General features: G+C 38.1%; 1 protein-coding gene across 1 annotated transcript in view; it reads right to left on the reverse strand.

Annotated features, from left to right (window-relative positions):
• The window catches only part of SEMA5B (semaphorin 5B), a 203,776-nt gene that overhangs the window by 159,499 nt on the left and 27,346 nt on the right, over positions 1–16,931 (reverse strand). The window contains exon 3 of the mRNA XM_081315124.1: positions 6,273–6,318. Coding sequence (XP_081171250.1) covers positions 6,273–6,318 — 46 coding nt within the window. The remainder of the gene's footprint in view (positions 1–6,272; positions 6,319–16,931) is intronic.

The raw sequence follows: 16,931 nt of genomic DNA on the forward strand, positions 1-16,931 counted from the left end.
CCTTAAAGCAATTCGTGACCTGTCTCCCAACGAATGTGTAGATGAAGCCAAATTAGTTGTGCCATTAATCACTCTTTGGTTTTTGATAACAAAAGCTTTGAAACACAGGAACTATTTTCTACTGGCTGACCTTCTCAATCACCCCCCCCCATCCCTCCCAACAGCTGAGTTCCACTCTTTCCCTAGACAATATGACAATTTGCTTGTCCACCTGGTATCAGTACTGTCAGGTTTGTTTGGTAAGCTGTAAAATGCACCCTGAAGTTTACAAAAAAAGTAGCTGGAGACAAGAACTCAGGGTGATATTCAGTGTTGCTTCTTGACTGTATTTTAACAAACACACAAAGTCACTGAATTAAACCAAAACAGATTTAAAACTAAAGCAAACCAAATAATAACAAATAGAGAATGCTCCTAAACCAGTGTAGGCCATCCTATTATTTGAAAGATGTTAATGGCCACAGTTGGCAAAGAAATGATGCCAACTTGGTGGGGCGCATGAACAACGTTATGAGATCAAACGTTTTTTTAAAGAGGATAAGAGAACACAGGGTTTTTATTTATTTATTCATAAAGCTTATTTTTAGTTTGCATGACAGCTTTCAACTTAGAATGATATGAAATCAACATTCAAAAGGAATTCTGCAGGTGACAAAAAAGACATTTGGATTCTACCAGCTGCCCATCATGAATATATCTGCTTTTAGAACCTTACCAAACATCCTGTGGTGATCTATTGTCAAGAGCAATTTTATTGCAAGGTTTCCATATTAAGAAACGCTACCTTAGTATGCAAAGTTTAGCCTTGAAAAGTTTATGTTTATCCTGCCTTTATTATTTTTATAAACAACTCAAGGCAGTGAACATGCTTAATACTCCTTGCTCCTCCTATTTTTCCCACAGCAAAAAACAAAACAAAACACGTTGGGTGGGTTGAACTAAGGTAGTACTCCTGAGTAGGCTGGACAATACTTCAGATTCAATTCACAAAGAGTCTCCAATTATGCATTTTACTGTGCCAATTCTTTTCTGTGGAGTTTTGGTCCAGGCATATAGGCATATTTGTTTGTAATCATTATGAAGTTTGTTATATTTGTTGTTAGACACCCAGAGTTGCATTTTGATGGGGCACCTCTATAAATTTATTGAATGAATGTATGAATGAATGAATGGAGTGAATGAATGGAGTGAGTGAGTGAGTGATTGAATCAATAAACATGCATAGGGATGGATGTGGTACGAACGCAGTATTTGTCTACAGTGCCTTCAAGCAGCTACATCTTTTTCACACAATCACATGGCTGCTGTATCCTGAGCACATTTACAAGAGAGTGAACCTTTCTGAAATCAATCAGACTTACTATTTCTCAGCCTAATTTCAAAATCCTTTTGCAAGGGACTTTGGCAGGAGTGATCGATCCTTCCCTCAGTATGGGGATGAGAGAGAAAGAGAAAAGAGAGAGAGAAGAGGATGTCAGAAGGAAAAAAAAAGATGTCAAAGAGAGAGAATAGATTGTACCCACCCCAAAATGCTTCAGCCACTCCCATCAATAGATGATCATCAAGAACCAAGAGAACGTGGGCTGATGTGCAGAAGGAAAGAACATCATTATGTACCAGAGAACCTCTCTTTATAAGTATGACTCTGGTGTATCAATTGAGGTCTCACCAGCTCAGTTTTATACACATTATAAACACGCTTCACTCAGTCAATTCCAACATAATTTTATCATTTAAATTATGCTAGGAGGATGTTATTTTCAAAGCAATTTTTTCCACTAATCTCTTAATTGTGGAGCCTACAGTAAAAAGCCTTTTTGTATGAATGCGAAGGATTAGACTGAGCTCCCTTAAAAGCCACAACATACTGAACAAAGTGTGCAGAATATGTTTAATTTTCCTGTTAGGATTTTTCAGGTGCATGGTATATTCCCATAAATATGGGAGAGTAGGAGCTAATCTTAAAATCAGAGGTCCTATGGTTAAAGAAAAAAGCAAATATGTTTTGCAATGACATTTCATGAGGTAAAAAATTAACACCCACATCACAGAATGTAACTGCAGCGCTGGAAATTCCACAGCAACCACAATCCTGACTGTTGTCTAGAAGAAAAAAGGAACATTCAGTGGCAAATTACACTGCTTCTTTGTTCAAAGGTATGAGGTTCTCTCCCCCCCAAGTGACAGAGAAGATAAATAAATACAGCAAGTATGATGAATGTCTATCATATGCTAAATAGCAGAAAATGTTAGCTTTCTGATTAAAGGAGAAAAAAACAGAATCTCTCATGCCTAGCTTTAACATCATTTCTGATAGATAGCAGCTATATGTCAAAATACTTACTTTGACAGCTGTGTACTTTAAACTGCTTTATTTCTCTTTAAGTTTCTTTTTTTTTCCAGAAGAGAGTGAGAACAAACAAAACCTTAACTTATGGCCATGAAAGTGCACTGAAAACAAGGCTTTTTCAAACACCCAAGAAAAACTAGGATATTCTAGCAGAAAAAATAGAAGCCTCAATCAAACTATATTTTGAATCATATGGCATTTATATTAAATGCACTTTAATTTAATGAGAACCTTTAAATAAAATTAGTTTTCTTAAAAGCAAAGTTCATCTGCTTTTGATACCCTTCACTAGTTCTAAACAAATAGAGTTTCTTGCAATGTTGTAAGACTTAAATGATTTCCTGGGGCCAAAATCAACCTCAACCACATACAATGATCAGTGGAATCCTGGTGGGGGAGATACTTTAAATTAAAAAAAAATAAACAAAAAAGATCATGGCCCCAAACTGTTGATTAAAACTGCACCCTTTTCACAAGTGTAATTTGTGCTTGTGATTGCCACTGTGATCTTTTTTTTTAGTTACACCCCCCACCCCCAAAACACCTTATCAAGGGTTCAGATTATATTCAAACAACAGCTGGATATGCATAGATCTCTTTATCTGAAGAATTATAAAATGGATCTTGAATCACAGATGATCTTATCAAGCTTATTTTTTTCCCCAAAGCAAGATATAAGAGCCTAAGAATTTTCTGGCCAACAGCTGCCTTTGACCATGCTGTACCATGCTGGGGACTGTATGCAGCACCAAAAAAATACAGTAAGCAGCATATCAGAAAGACTGGTTTTGATTTAATATATTAAATTAAGTATAGAGAGTTGTAGTATTTAAAAGTTAGAATGAAAACTGGGAAGACTTTGATTTTAATCTCACCTTCAGTCATAGAGGCTCCGTGGATGACTTTGTCCCAATTATTAGCTCTACCAACAAAACAGGTCATGCAGTACCTCCTGGTAGTCAGTGTGAATGAAAAATACATAGGATATTCACTGTCCTGGCTGAATGGGAGGGGGCCATGTCAGGGAGAATAAAGAGACATTCCAGCTTAGAGTCCGTTCAGGGGAGCAAATGTCTGAGATCAAATCCTTAGGTCTATATCTGCCACTTTCCAAGAGAATGAAGACAGCCTGGCAATATTTTTGTAATATTGGTGATCAACAATAAAATATCTGTTTGGGTCTATCCATGAGTGGTGCTGGTTGCTTGCATCAGATATACACTGTATAAATATAGAGAAATTCCCCTCTTCTCCAAAAGAAGTTTGTGGAAATAATGAAAAAAACCCACACGGTTATGGGGTATACAATAACTTCCCATAATACCTGTATCTCCATTGAGAGCTTAAAGCAACAGTTCTTAAACTGGGAGTAATTTAGGAATATCCCGGGGTTACACAATTTGTTATTGCTTGTTTGTGAGTTAAGGACCCATTTTGCAACAGATATTGCTAAGGCACTTGTGTAAAAAAACAGAGTGTGTTTGGAGGTTGGTTTTGTTGTTGTTGTTGTTTGTTGCTGTTATCTGAGATTGAGAAAAGGACTAATTGAGTCAAACAATTTAAGAACTACTAGCATAAACGAAGGTGGACTATTTATACCATTTTGATAGTTCAATCCAACAAAGTAGGTATGGGAAAAATAAACTGAGGTATGAGATGATGATTACTATCAGGAGATTCTGGACACAAGGTAGGTTATCAAAATGATGAATAAAATTAAATAAAATACAGTTGCTAAGATTGTTCTTCGTTTACTTAAAACCCTTCCATTCTTCCATATTAGAAACTGAAAGGTATACAGAAAATGTTGGAGGACACATGCAGTGTCTTGAAACCTCAGTTACGCTAAGAGAAATCCCAGATCTCAAGACTCAGGTTTATAGTTAGATAATCAGAAACTGCTGTTTTTCTTTGAATGAGTTATGAGGAAGACCTGCTAGTAATATATCAAATTTTCATGGAACCGACATGCAAGTATCTCTGCTATTGATAACTGTAATGAAGAGAAATATAAGAACTGTTTCTATCAATAGCTAAAGATAAATAATTTTTTTCTTGACTTAATGATTAAATTACTCAGTGAATGACTTTATATGAAGTAAACATTTTAAATCAGTGGTAGACCTGTAATTATTTTTAAATAAGCAGCTAAAGAAACTCTACTAACTTTATGTATGCGAACACACAGCATGTTATTCCTCTTCCTCAACCCATTCACAGCAAATGTGACAGAATTTATTTATTTATTTATTTATTTATTTATTTATTTATTTATTTATTATTTAAACTTATATACCGCCCTTCTCCCGTAGGACCCAGGGCGGTTCACAAGGCGATTAAAACAATATAACAATACAAAAGTTAATAACAAATTAAAATAAATTAAATTATCCTTAATTAAAATCTAAAACCCTTCACTCTAATTAAAAACCCAATTGCAATAGGTTAAAAATTAAAAATTCTCAGTCCTGGCCGGAAAGCTCAAAGAGCCAGGTCTTCAGGTCCTGGCGGAATGAATGAAAATCTGGGGCAGTCCTGAGCTCTATGGGTAACTGGTTCCAAAGGGCAGACGCGCCCACAGAGAAGGCCCTCCTCCTGTGTGTCGCCCTCCGGCAATCCTTTGCCGGCGGCACCCTGAGAAGGCCCTCCCTGTGGGAGCGCACAGGACGAAGGGAACTTGATGCCGGCAGCAGGTGTTCCCTCAGATATCCCGGACCCAAGCCATTTAGGGCTTTATAGGTCATCACCAGCACCTTGAATTTGTGATAACAACTTCTTAACTAACATTGCTGGAATCTGTGTCCTTATTTAAGAATCAGTTCAAGTAAGCAAAAAAAAAAAAGATAAATATTTCAATTTCCACAGCACTACTGGGTTTTTCTGGTATTGAGTAGCTTTGCCTTCATCTGTGTCTTACTACAGTGTTTTGCTGACCATCAGAGACCATCTCTCATTTTGTTCTAGTTCAGTCTTTTCCTCTTGATTAGAGCAAGGCAAATCAACCAACTCTACTACCTCCCAAACCTGATACTGATTTTGCCTTGCTTTCGCAACAGCTATCCAACAAGTTTGAATATGAATTGTGACTGCCTGCTTGAAACACATCACCTCAATAATTCTCAAACTATAGAAGCATGTCACACGCATGGCTGTAACTCACGTACAGTTTCATGAAACAACACAAAAGTTGACCCAGCTCTATTTATATAACTGCAGTTGTTATAGCTATAATTTTAACCAAGTCAGAACAAACTTTACAAAAGTTTCAGAACGCTGATCCTTGCTACACTTTGTTAGGCCCTTGCTGGCAGAACAGGAATGACATATACTGTGAACAGCATTTACTTCTGAAAGGTTTACAGGTTGAGGAGCTGAGGAACTGAGCAAAACTCACTCCTCAGCATTTTGTGTTCATAGCAGGGCCAACAAAAGCTCAGAGCAATGATGAACGAGAACAGAGAAGACCTCCTTTGAAAGCTGCCGATGTTGCGTTAAGGAAAGCTAAGGATTTACAGTATTTACGTTGTTTTAGTTAAGCTTGCATTAACTATCCATCATAAAACCCTCCATGCTTTTAACACAATGTCCTTTCTTGTCATCCATCTATCCCTCTTTAAGTCAACAGACCAAAGCTAAAGTAATTGAGCTAGAAAAGGGCAAGAACATTTTTCTTACTCCAGCTCTACCTTCTCAGAGTAAAATACATAGGGCTATAAATGACAAAAATGATACATTTAAATTTCATTACAAAAGAAATCAACAAGACTAATTTTTCCAAAACAGGGGTTATATGAGCTTATCAATTCACATTCCTAATAACCATTATTATACGCTTGTCTATTGATTTTTATAAAAACATTCTATGTAGTTTTTTTATAATTCTATAATCAGAACAAGTAGATGACAGAAAGGCTGAACATACCTGAATAAGAGAAACATTGTGTAGACTAAGTCTGAAGAGGTAGTTCCTGTGTGAGCAAACAGATGAAATTAGAGAAGGTTTAGTTATACAAAATATTTTATCTGAGTAAAGAAACATTATCATAAAGCATCATAAAGCATGAACATAATTTTCTATAGGCAATGAATCAAACCTAAAGAATCAAACAATTCCAAATTTATAGTAAAGGTAAAGGTTCCCCCGCACATGTGTGCTAGTCATTTCCAACTCTAGGGGCCGGTGCTCATCTCCGTTTCAAAGCCAAAGAGCCAGCGCTTGTCCGAGGACATCTCCGTAGTCATGTGGCCGGCATGACTAGACGCCAAAGGCGCACAGAACGCTGTTACCTTCCCACCGGAGTGGTCCCTATTTTTCTACTTGCATTTTTACGTGCTTTCGAACTGCTAAGTTGGCAGAAGCTAGGACGAGTAACAGGCGCTCACTCTGCTACGCGGCACTCGGGATTCGACTCGCCAAACTGCCGACCTTCTGATCGACAAGCTCAGCGTCCTAACCCACTGAGCCACTGAGCTACACTTATCCCTATTTTTCTACTTGCATTTTTACATGCTTTCGAACTGCTAGGTTGGCAGAAGCTGGGACGAGTAACAGGCACTCTGTTACGCGGCACTCGGGATTCAACCCGCCAAACTGCTGACCGACAAGCCCAGCGTCCTAACCCACTGAGCCACCGCGTCCCTTTTTCCAAATATATACTGCACTATATTAGCTGGTTTTTAAATGAATTCTGTAACATAAACAAAACTTTGAAAGGCTCGATCTTGTTCTATACAAAGTAAAAAGATAAGGATAAAGGTTTCCCCTGTCCAGTCATATGTGACTCTAGACGATGGTGCTTATCTCCGTTTCGTAGCTGGAGGAGCCAGCGTTGTCCAAAGACGCTTCTGTGATCATGTGGCTGGCATGGCTATATGCACAGGGAAAACTGTTACCTTCTCACCGAAGGGGTATCTATTTATCTATTTGCATTGTTTCAAACTGCTAGGTGGGCAGGAGCTGGGGCAATTAAATGGAGTTCACCCCATCACATGGTACTTGGGTCTTGAACAATAAAATCCCGACAATAAATTAAGGTTATCACTATGTATAAAGAACATTTCCCCCCTCCAAATACAGCAAATGGAAATTTCTGATGCCTTAAGAAGCATTCCAATTCCATACTAAGCAATTTGTAACCAAGAAACACTGTAGATCTAACTCAGTGGTTAATATTGATCTCCAAGGTTTGATGAGACTATCCATTATTATGATTCATCATACAGTACAGTGAGCCAGATATTTAAATTGGATTTGGTATTTTTATCCACCAATCAAGTTCTTCCCAAGACAGAAATTACTTTTAAGTGTTAAAAGTACTGTTGCACGATATAAGCTGTTCCAATGAAAACTGCCTCTTGTAATTGACTAATGGTAATTTTGTCATACCAATGGAATTCAAGTCATGCTCCAAATGTTCTGGGATTGCAATAGGGGGCCTATTATATTAGTACTATCTTTGCTTTCTTTTGCCACAGTTGTTCTACTTCTATTTGCAGGTCTTTATATTTTGTGATTTTTCCCATTCTTTCTCTTCTCTTCTGCTATCTCCAAGTACTGCAATGTCCATTATCCAAACTTTTTTTCTCTTTCTTATAATTATTATTCTTTAAAGTATTAGTTATTAAATTGTTTTCATATACTATTATTTGGGGGCCTGAAACCTCATGAAGAGGTCAATGAGTTGAAGAGTCTAATTTAACCAGTCTACCAAAAACAAAAAATATAGCATCACCACATCACATCATAAATATCAAATATCAGAAAAATTAAGGGGGAAGGGGAGAAGCAAAAGACAATAGCATTCTTCATGTCATGTACACACAGATGGTCAACATATGAAGTCCGCTCTATTCACTAATAAAATGAATACTAATGACTTGTCACATACAGACAGCTGCTACAGGATGTGATTTAAAATGGCTCCAAATATTAAGTATCTTCCATTGATATAAATCACACTATATCTTTGATGTGGAGGATCCACTGTCAGGTTTTCTTAAAAATTACAGGCAAAGATGTAAAGGAAAGAAAAAGGGACATCTAATTTGAATCAGGACAGCAGTGCTGGAGAAGAGTGCTAACCTTTTCAACACCATCAATTACTTCACCACCCAGAGCCCAGGCTCTTATATCCAAGGCTGCATTTTCTCCCTTCAAAGCAAGTATGAGTTTCTGGAAACAGCATTCAGATGGAAGCCACAGCACAAGGAGAATAGGGTTAAAATGTCTCTACTGCAGATCTGAACCTATTCCCATTACCAAGCTTAAGGTGATAGGAACCTCTACCACAAACTGCTTGTTCCATATATTGCTTAATTCTGAAATAATTAACATTTCCTCTGTCTCCCTCTTCCTGATCTTCTTTCTCCTTTTTTTTCTTTCAATGAACCAAGCAAACTCTACTTAAGCAAGTGCTGGATACTGTATTACAAAAGAGCAATGGCTGTGATTTATGAATCCAACTTTCACCCTTGGGATTTCAAGTTCTGAGCATATTACTTGAATTTAAATTGTATCTGAGCATGCAGTCATCCCATCCTGCAAATCTCTCTCCTGTTGCTGCATCACATAATGAATACACCTCTTTTGCGCACTGTATATTTAAAATATTGCATTTGTCTGCTTTCATCAATTTGAAGGCTTGAAGGTTATACATTTGCTATATTTGCATTATTATTCAACATATATTCTTTTTATATGCACTCTAGGAGCCTATCTTAGTCCACTTACTATACCTTTAGGTTTGAGTTTAATTCCAATTCATCCATACTCCTATATCTTGCTATTGCAAAATAATACTATCCTACATAAAGTATCAAGCAAATAATATAACTTTCTTAGGAAATGTGACCATCTATAAGCCTCAAGTCCCAGTTCACTCTGAGAAGGGCAACAAGAGGTTTAGCAGCTTTGCCTTCCCATTCTTGTTAAGAATGCTATTTAAATGCATTGGGTTTGGATAACTCATAAGAAAAATTTTGCACCTCCTAGAAACACTGTATATTTTGACTGAATAAATAATTTTAATATTTAAGCTGATTCTTTCAAGGCTCTCCGATGGAAATACATCAGAACTAATAAAAATATCAATATGGGATAGCATATCTATTACAGCATATCTATTTCTGAACAAAATAGAGAACACATTTGCATTAACGTAGTATGTATTTTCAGCTCTAAACATTGTTGTGATTCTTCACCAAATTTCTAGGGAAATCTGGATTCATGTTGACAGGGGACTGATGCAAAAACTTATGGAAACACCACACATGGACACACACAAAAGTCCCTCTGCTATGCCATCCAACACTATCTCAAAATCCAGTTACAAGATAAAGGAAACCATGTGTAATGCTTCTTAAAGAATGCAGAAACTATGTATATTTATAGGGTTAGTGCTGGAATTCTACCTTCTAAAATTGGAGATGAAAATTGTATCAACCGATGATACCTTATCTAGAATGTCTTTTTGCAAGGATCCCATTACATTTCATAACTAGCTGATCTGAGAACTTCCATACATCTGGAAGGCTGCAATATTTTATTTATTTTAATGTGGGTTATTTATATGTTCCTTTACCAGATCATTCTGAGTGGTGTAGATCTGTAAAACATTCAATAAAACTATTAACGACTATAAGTAATGACCACAATTGGGATTGTTAGATGAAGCACACCCAATTTTATGACATTAAAACGAATGGTCATTAAGCAAATGATGTGGTTATAGTAAGCAAATCACATACTTATTTAGCATATCTGTTTTTTTTCCTTTTGACTTTGCTTGTCAGAAGCTCCTGGGAAGGTCATAAAAGGCAATCACATGACCCTGGGACACTGCAACCATCATAAATGCCAAACACCCAAACTTTGAACACATAACCATGGGGACACCGTGATGTTGCAAGTCTCTTTTTAAGTGTCATCATTAACTTTGCTAAAGGAATGGTCCTAAATCAAGAACTTCCAGTACATAAGATCATAGCAGCCTGAAAAATCCATCCCCAAATGATTGCTTCCAACAGCTTTGCATCCTCCCTTCAGAAGGCTCTATGGGACATCAGCTGTACACTCACAGAACAGATACTTACCAAACTGCACACCTGACAAAGTTGTGATTCTGAGTGTATTATCAGCTGGATTACAGTCATAAGACTTGGGTCAACATTAATACAGTGAAATTATGTTCCTGAACACAAAAATCCCTACTGTAGTTTATTGATTCTAAGAGAAGGCAATATTCTGACTCACGACCCAGCCAAAACTTTCAGGGAATTAAATCAGATAATCCAACTCTGGTATATTTAATTATAACCTATGCTCTATAGTCTTATTGTAATTCCTACAAAATCTTAATTCTGTCAATCACTCTATCAGCATCTCACCCAGCCAAATTCTATATTCAGTTTTCTACCAGTGCCCAAACATTTTTAAACTCTATTACTTGTGTTTTTGCATCCATATATTCACCAGAGCTGGATATAGCAGCATATATATCCATAGTTTATTACTCAAAAAGAACATGTATCAAAGATGTTAAGCAGATACTGATTAATTATATCTCTGGAAGAAGTCAAGCAGAACTATGAATATGACTGGACCGTTTTCCTAGGGGAGGGGGAATTGTGAATAAATAGTTGAAGTCATAATTTACTTTTATTTTTGTCTTTCCTGCAAACCTCCACTGTCCACACAATATACTGCATGCCCATTTGTATTGGGGCAGTTGTTTAGCTGCAATCTCCTTTCTAACTAAAAAAGAAAAGAAAAGAAAAAAGACAAGGAGCTCAACCATTCTTTCAAGCCGAACCAGTTGCAAGAGCATTTGATCTGGAAAAAGACATTTTCTCAATTGAAAACTGAAAAGAAAGCCAATTAATTTGCCTTCGAACTTTTCCCACAATGCCTGTTTTCCCCTCCTCTTTAGGAAGATTTAATGCCTTCTTCCAAACATCAGCATAACACACACTATCAGCTCCAAGAAAAGCACACAGTGGTTTTCTATGAAAGGTCCTAATCCTAATCCCAAAAGAAGGAAATACATAATAATGCTTTTGTTTCCCCGACTTTCCTCAAAAGTTCCTCAAAATGAAATAGTGAGCACTTTGCACAAGTTCCAACAAATGTGTTAATGATGTCTGTTTCTAAAGGAAAAAAAGGATGTAAAAGAATGCCACTAGGTTCTACCCATGCAAAAGTTGGCATTTCACTCCGAATGCAACTTGTGCAAATACTGGCTAAAAATAATGTAACTGGCTACTACTGTTACTACTACAAGACATTTGGAAATCCATTGGAGGTCCAAGTATATGTTTCTAATTTGCTACAATTGTCTTCACTTTTCTCTTTGCTTTTTAAAATACCTCATGGCAACAACAGCAGGCTGTTCAGGCCAATACCCATTTGACTCAGCATTTCCTGGAATACCTATAAGGTCACACCTGGAAGCCATGCCTGAAGAGCAAGTTTGTATGGTGGATCTCCATACATTGGCAAGAAAAAGCCTGATTTGTTTTGGCAGCCACATAGGGCTCTCCAACACAAGTTTCTCTTTTGCACAGTGCTTCATGAAAGGCTAATATGGAGACACAGCTGTGAAGGGCCCAGCACTGATATAATGTAATGTATTTTAAAAAGGAAGAAAATAGTGAAAAACCTGGTCTCTGTTCGTTATGCAACATTTTTCCCCAATTAATTGGAAAAAAACACACACGCCCAGCTGCAACTAGCTAGAAGATCTCTTGATTTTTAGAGAGTCATGTATTTTTAGCACAGGCGCTAATAACTACACATTATCTCTCTACAAAATGGGTTATACTTACATGCACTACAGAAATTTCACTTTATACAGAACTAAGGAACTATTCCAACTTCAAAAAGAGTTCAGAAAGATCTATACAATACTGTTTGCATCATGATATCATACCCAACAAATTTCATATAGCAATAGCAATAGCACTTAGACTTATATACTGCTTCACAGTGCTTTACAGCCCTCTCTAAGCAGTTTAGAGTCAGCATATTGCCCCCAACAATCTGGGTCCTCCTTTTATCAACCTCAGAAGGATGAAAAGCTGAGTCAACTTTGAGTTGCTAAGAATCGAACTGCTGGCATGTGGTTTGTTATAGGCACCTCTGAAAATATTATAAATAACATGCACTGTGTAACCACTTTAACTTTTTCATCTTAACATAATTAATGTTGTAATTTCAAACACTGATAAACCGGTGGGAAATATTGAAAGGGTTTCAAATAGAAGGTGATGTTATTTTGACTCCTTGTTATATTCTTGGAATAAGTCAGAAAGATTGTATAATGATAAAAGCCTTATGTAGAATAACAGTGTACAGTAAAGAAAATAACATCTGCTTTTTACATTTTCTCTTCTTGATCATTGGAGTTTTGGCTGTCTCTTAATTACCTGCTGCTACTAAGCTGTTGTATGATTTATTCGTTTTAAAGCTTTTTCAAACCATTATGGAATTTTTGTTGTACTAACGATTAATTATTTGATTGACTGATAATCTACTTCTGCTCCAGTAAGCACTCAAGATTTTTATATATCTATATATCATATATATTAAAATAAAAAAAATAACATTAATGTAGCATTTTGACACTATCTCCAAGAGATTTAAAACAGGTACAGACAGACATCCTGAAGATTTATTCTTATTATATCATCTAGGGAAACATTTTTCACACTTTAACTGGCTTTTAACTTACTGTAGCATAATAGAAAATGGAACAAGGAAATGAATGTTTTTTACTGTTTTAAATGTTAGCACTTTGACAAACATGAAGATGTGATCCTTCAACATTCGCTATAACAAAACACAGTGAAAAACAACAGGCATAAAATTCTTTAGCTACAGGGACTATTAGCAGATTATCTGTTTATCTTTAGGTTGGGATATTAGTAGTATAGAAATAATTTAAAGTACAAAGAAGATGCATTGGACAATTTACAAACAGACTATGTCAAATAAATAAATAAATAAATACAGAGTTAGTTCTCTCAGCATTTGATATTTAGATGCAAGGTAATACGCTAGAGAAGGGGTGTCAAACTCAATTTCATTGAGGGCCGCCTCAGCACTGTGGTTGCCCTCGGGGGCTGGGTGGGTGTGGCTGCATTGGGCGTGGCCTACTGAGTGGGCATGGCCAGCTTGACATCGCTTGTGTCAGGGGCAACTATGCAGGCCTGGGACAAATCCAAGGGTCTCCAGCGGAGAAGGGTGGGACCAGGACGAGCGCCGGAACATGGTCTACTGCAGGAGGTTCACCGTCCCTCTCAGGCCATGCAAGGGGGCCCCTGGATGGTGGCGCGGGCTGCCCAGAGCCTTGGGCTGTGGAGGTCAAGTGCACAGCTCTCAAGTTCAAGGATCCTGCAGCCCAGCCTAACCTAGCCCCACTTCCCAAGGGGGCGCCCAGCTGTGCTTACCTCCTCCTCAAGGCTGCTGCTGCTGTGCTCACTCTCTTTGGCCAAGTTGCTCATAGTGTTGCAAGAGGGCAAAATGTGTGGGTGAGAGGGAAGCCCACTCCCTCTCCATGTGAGGAGACCCGGCTCTGTAACCAAAGCATCCTCAGTGATAGGATGGGAGACCATAAGGAGAGGTCAGGAGGAGGGGATAAGGGGATGGCGAAAGGGCAGCAGGGTTGCTCACGGCCAAGTGTTAAGGCAGGACTTCCCTCAGACCCTTCCTCCCCCTCATTATAATCTATCTTCCTTCCCTCCTTCCTTCCTTTTTTCCTCCCTCCGTTCCTCCCTCCCTCTGTTCCTCCCTTTTTCCCTCCCTCCCTTCCTTTCTCTGTTCCTCCCTTCCTCCCTCTGTTCCTTCCTCCATTCCTTCCATTTGTTCCTTTGCCTTCTCATCTCTTTCCTTCCTCTGCGCTCAGGAAGGGGTGATGGGAGGGGGAGAGATTGCCAGCACTGCCATGTAGCTGCCAGTCTTGTAATTCCACATGGGCAGGCGGGGGCTGTCCCGGTGAAAGAAAAGCCTTGTGGTTGTGAGGCTGGAGGTGCTGGTGGTAGGGGGGCAGTTCTGATCTACAACCTGGTTGCGTCCATCAAAGCCAGAATGTTCTCAGCCTTACATCCATGGGGCAGTCCTGGAACCAACCCTGGAACCAGCAAGGAGCAGCCCCGCCACCTCTGTCCTGCCCCCTGCGTGTGCGGACAGGAGACGGCCAGCACCAGCGTCCTGGGTGAAGTGGGCCTGCGAGGCAAGATAGCCAGCAAGGACGCCGGACTCCACTTGTGCACATGCCCAGGCCAAAGAGTAGGGCTGCCCTGTGAATCTAAGGCTGAGTGTGTTCTAGCTTTTATGGACGCAACCAGGTTGCAGATCAGTGCCTGTTCGGCCTGGGCCGGTCTGAGGTGCAGCAGGCTGGTCCTTCACTGTTTCCAGAGCAGGTCCTCAGGCCGGACGGACCCACATATTGGGCCGGACCCAACCTGCAGGCCTTGTGTTTGACATGTCTGCACTAGAGAAATAACAACAGTATTCTACCAAGAGAAGGTTGCCAGCTCCAATTTAGGATGCTGATTTTAAATCTTAAACTCCTTAATGTCATGAGACCAGGTTATCTGAGGGATTGCCTCTCTCAAATTATATCAACCAGGTTGTCTCTGATTCTCTTTTTAGATTCAGCAGATAGGACATGTTGCCGATACTATCAGCCAACGACCTACATTTGGCAGGTCCCAGATGAGCTTTCTTTGCTGCGGCACCTGCATTTTGTAACACTCATTCTCTCCCCCAGACTTTAGATTAGCTCCATCGCTTTTGATGTTCCAGAAATCCATCAAGATCTGGTTATGCCCTCGTGACCTTGTTTAGATGATTCTACCATTGAGATCTCTCTCTCTCTCTCTCTCTCTCTCTCTCTCTCTCTCTCTCTCTCTGGGATCTGTATATATTTTTAGTTTTAATTATTTTCATTTTTAATGCTGATTTTTCCATTTTAAATGTCTTGTTTTTATACATGTATTCTTTTTTACTAACGATTGTACACCACCAGGAGTAAATTCTTGTAAGATGGGCTGATACATAAACTTGATTATTAAATAAATAAGTAGACAGCCAAATGGACATTCACAACCAAGATAATCTTTGGTTCGATGGGGAATATATATCTTTTTTTTAAAAAAAAATGATGATAATATATAAATGTGTCCCAGAGGAAAAGTGTAACAGAATAGATCTATGATTGTTTGTAACACTCTGCTACAACATCAACAAGGTAGCATACTAATTATATAAAGCTGGAATAATAAAGCTGGAAGTTAGCAGAATAATGGAAAAGTGGTCATAGTGTACAGAATTAAGCAAGGGCCAAAATAAGGAATTCTGCCATAAATATACTACTGGTGTACTATATTCTCTCGCTTTCTCTTTCTGTCTGCCTCTGCATTGCTTTTTTAGATACAATTTCTTGTCACTTCTTGTTCATAAGTGGAATTCGGCAGTCACCTTAGCAAATTTCCTCTGTGTACGATCCTCTATAAATATGATTAATTAAATAATTAAATAAAATCTACTACAATTTGTCTTCCACTTTTCTTTAGCTACTTTTACTTTGTCAACAGAAAGGCACCTCACTTTCCTTTGGTTTTTGCATTTCAGGTTATTTTTATTTGTTTCATCTTTAATGGGGCCATGAAATTCAATACAGAATTTTCCAGACATTCTATTTATCAAATATAACCCATTCAATCTATTACTGACCTTTACCATATAATAAAGAATAATGCAGAGGTCATATCTTGTTCATCTGATAATTTTTTTTCTTTGGTTTACATTGTAATTTTGTGAGGAAGAGATCATGATCTAAAATACACTCAGTATCAGACCTTGCTTTTGCTGACCGAACAGAATTTCTTCACATATTTTTTTTTAAAATGTATTTGTTCTAAATATTAATCTATTTGTCTTTCTCGGTGTCTCCTTCTCTGTTTCACACACCAATACCACATTTTTGGCTTTTTTCAAATTTCATTTTAGTTTTAATAGAATGGAGCTATTCCAGTCTCCTGTAATTTAGTATGACCCTTTTTGTGGTGTTTGGTCAAGGTACTGCAAATTATCACGGAACTGTACAAATTTTGCTTCCTCTGCATCTGTGTTTGGAGAATAGGTTGGCTTGACTTGAATTTAAATTGAGATTATTCTGTCTATTTAGGGCATCATATCCGAGCACTGACTTTTTAACATTTTTGTCAATAATTAATGTCACTTTATTCTCTAAAGGCCATTCCTTTAAAGGCCTTTTAAACCTTATCTTTATTATCTTTACAAACAACTCAAAATGGCAAACATACCTAATACTCCCTTCTTCCTCCTATTCTCTCCACAACAACAACCCTGTGAGGTGGCTTGGGCTGAGAAGTGTGTATGTCCCAGAAATCACCCAACTGGCATGAATTTTGTAAAATTTGATAATATTCTGTAAATACAATAATTTAAGTTCTTTAACAATACAGATTTTACCTTCTCATGACTGGAGCTGTGGAATAGGGAACAGACTGAGGAGGCAAAGTTAGAGCTGCAGGCTTGCTTTGATTGCGTGGACTGGAG

Source organism: Vipera berus (assembly GCF_964194415.1).
Source record: "Vipera berus genome assembly, chromosome: 1".
Taxonomy (NCBI): domain Eukaryota; kingdom Metazoa; phylum Chordata; class Lepidosauria; order Squamata; family Viperidae; genus Vipera; species Vipera berus.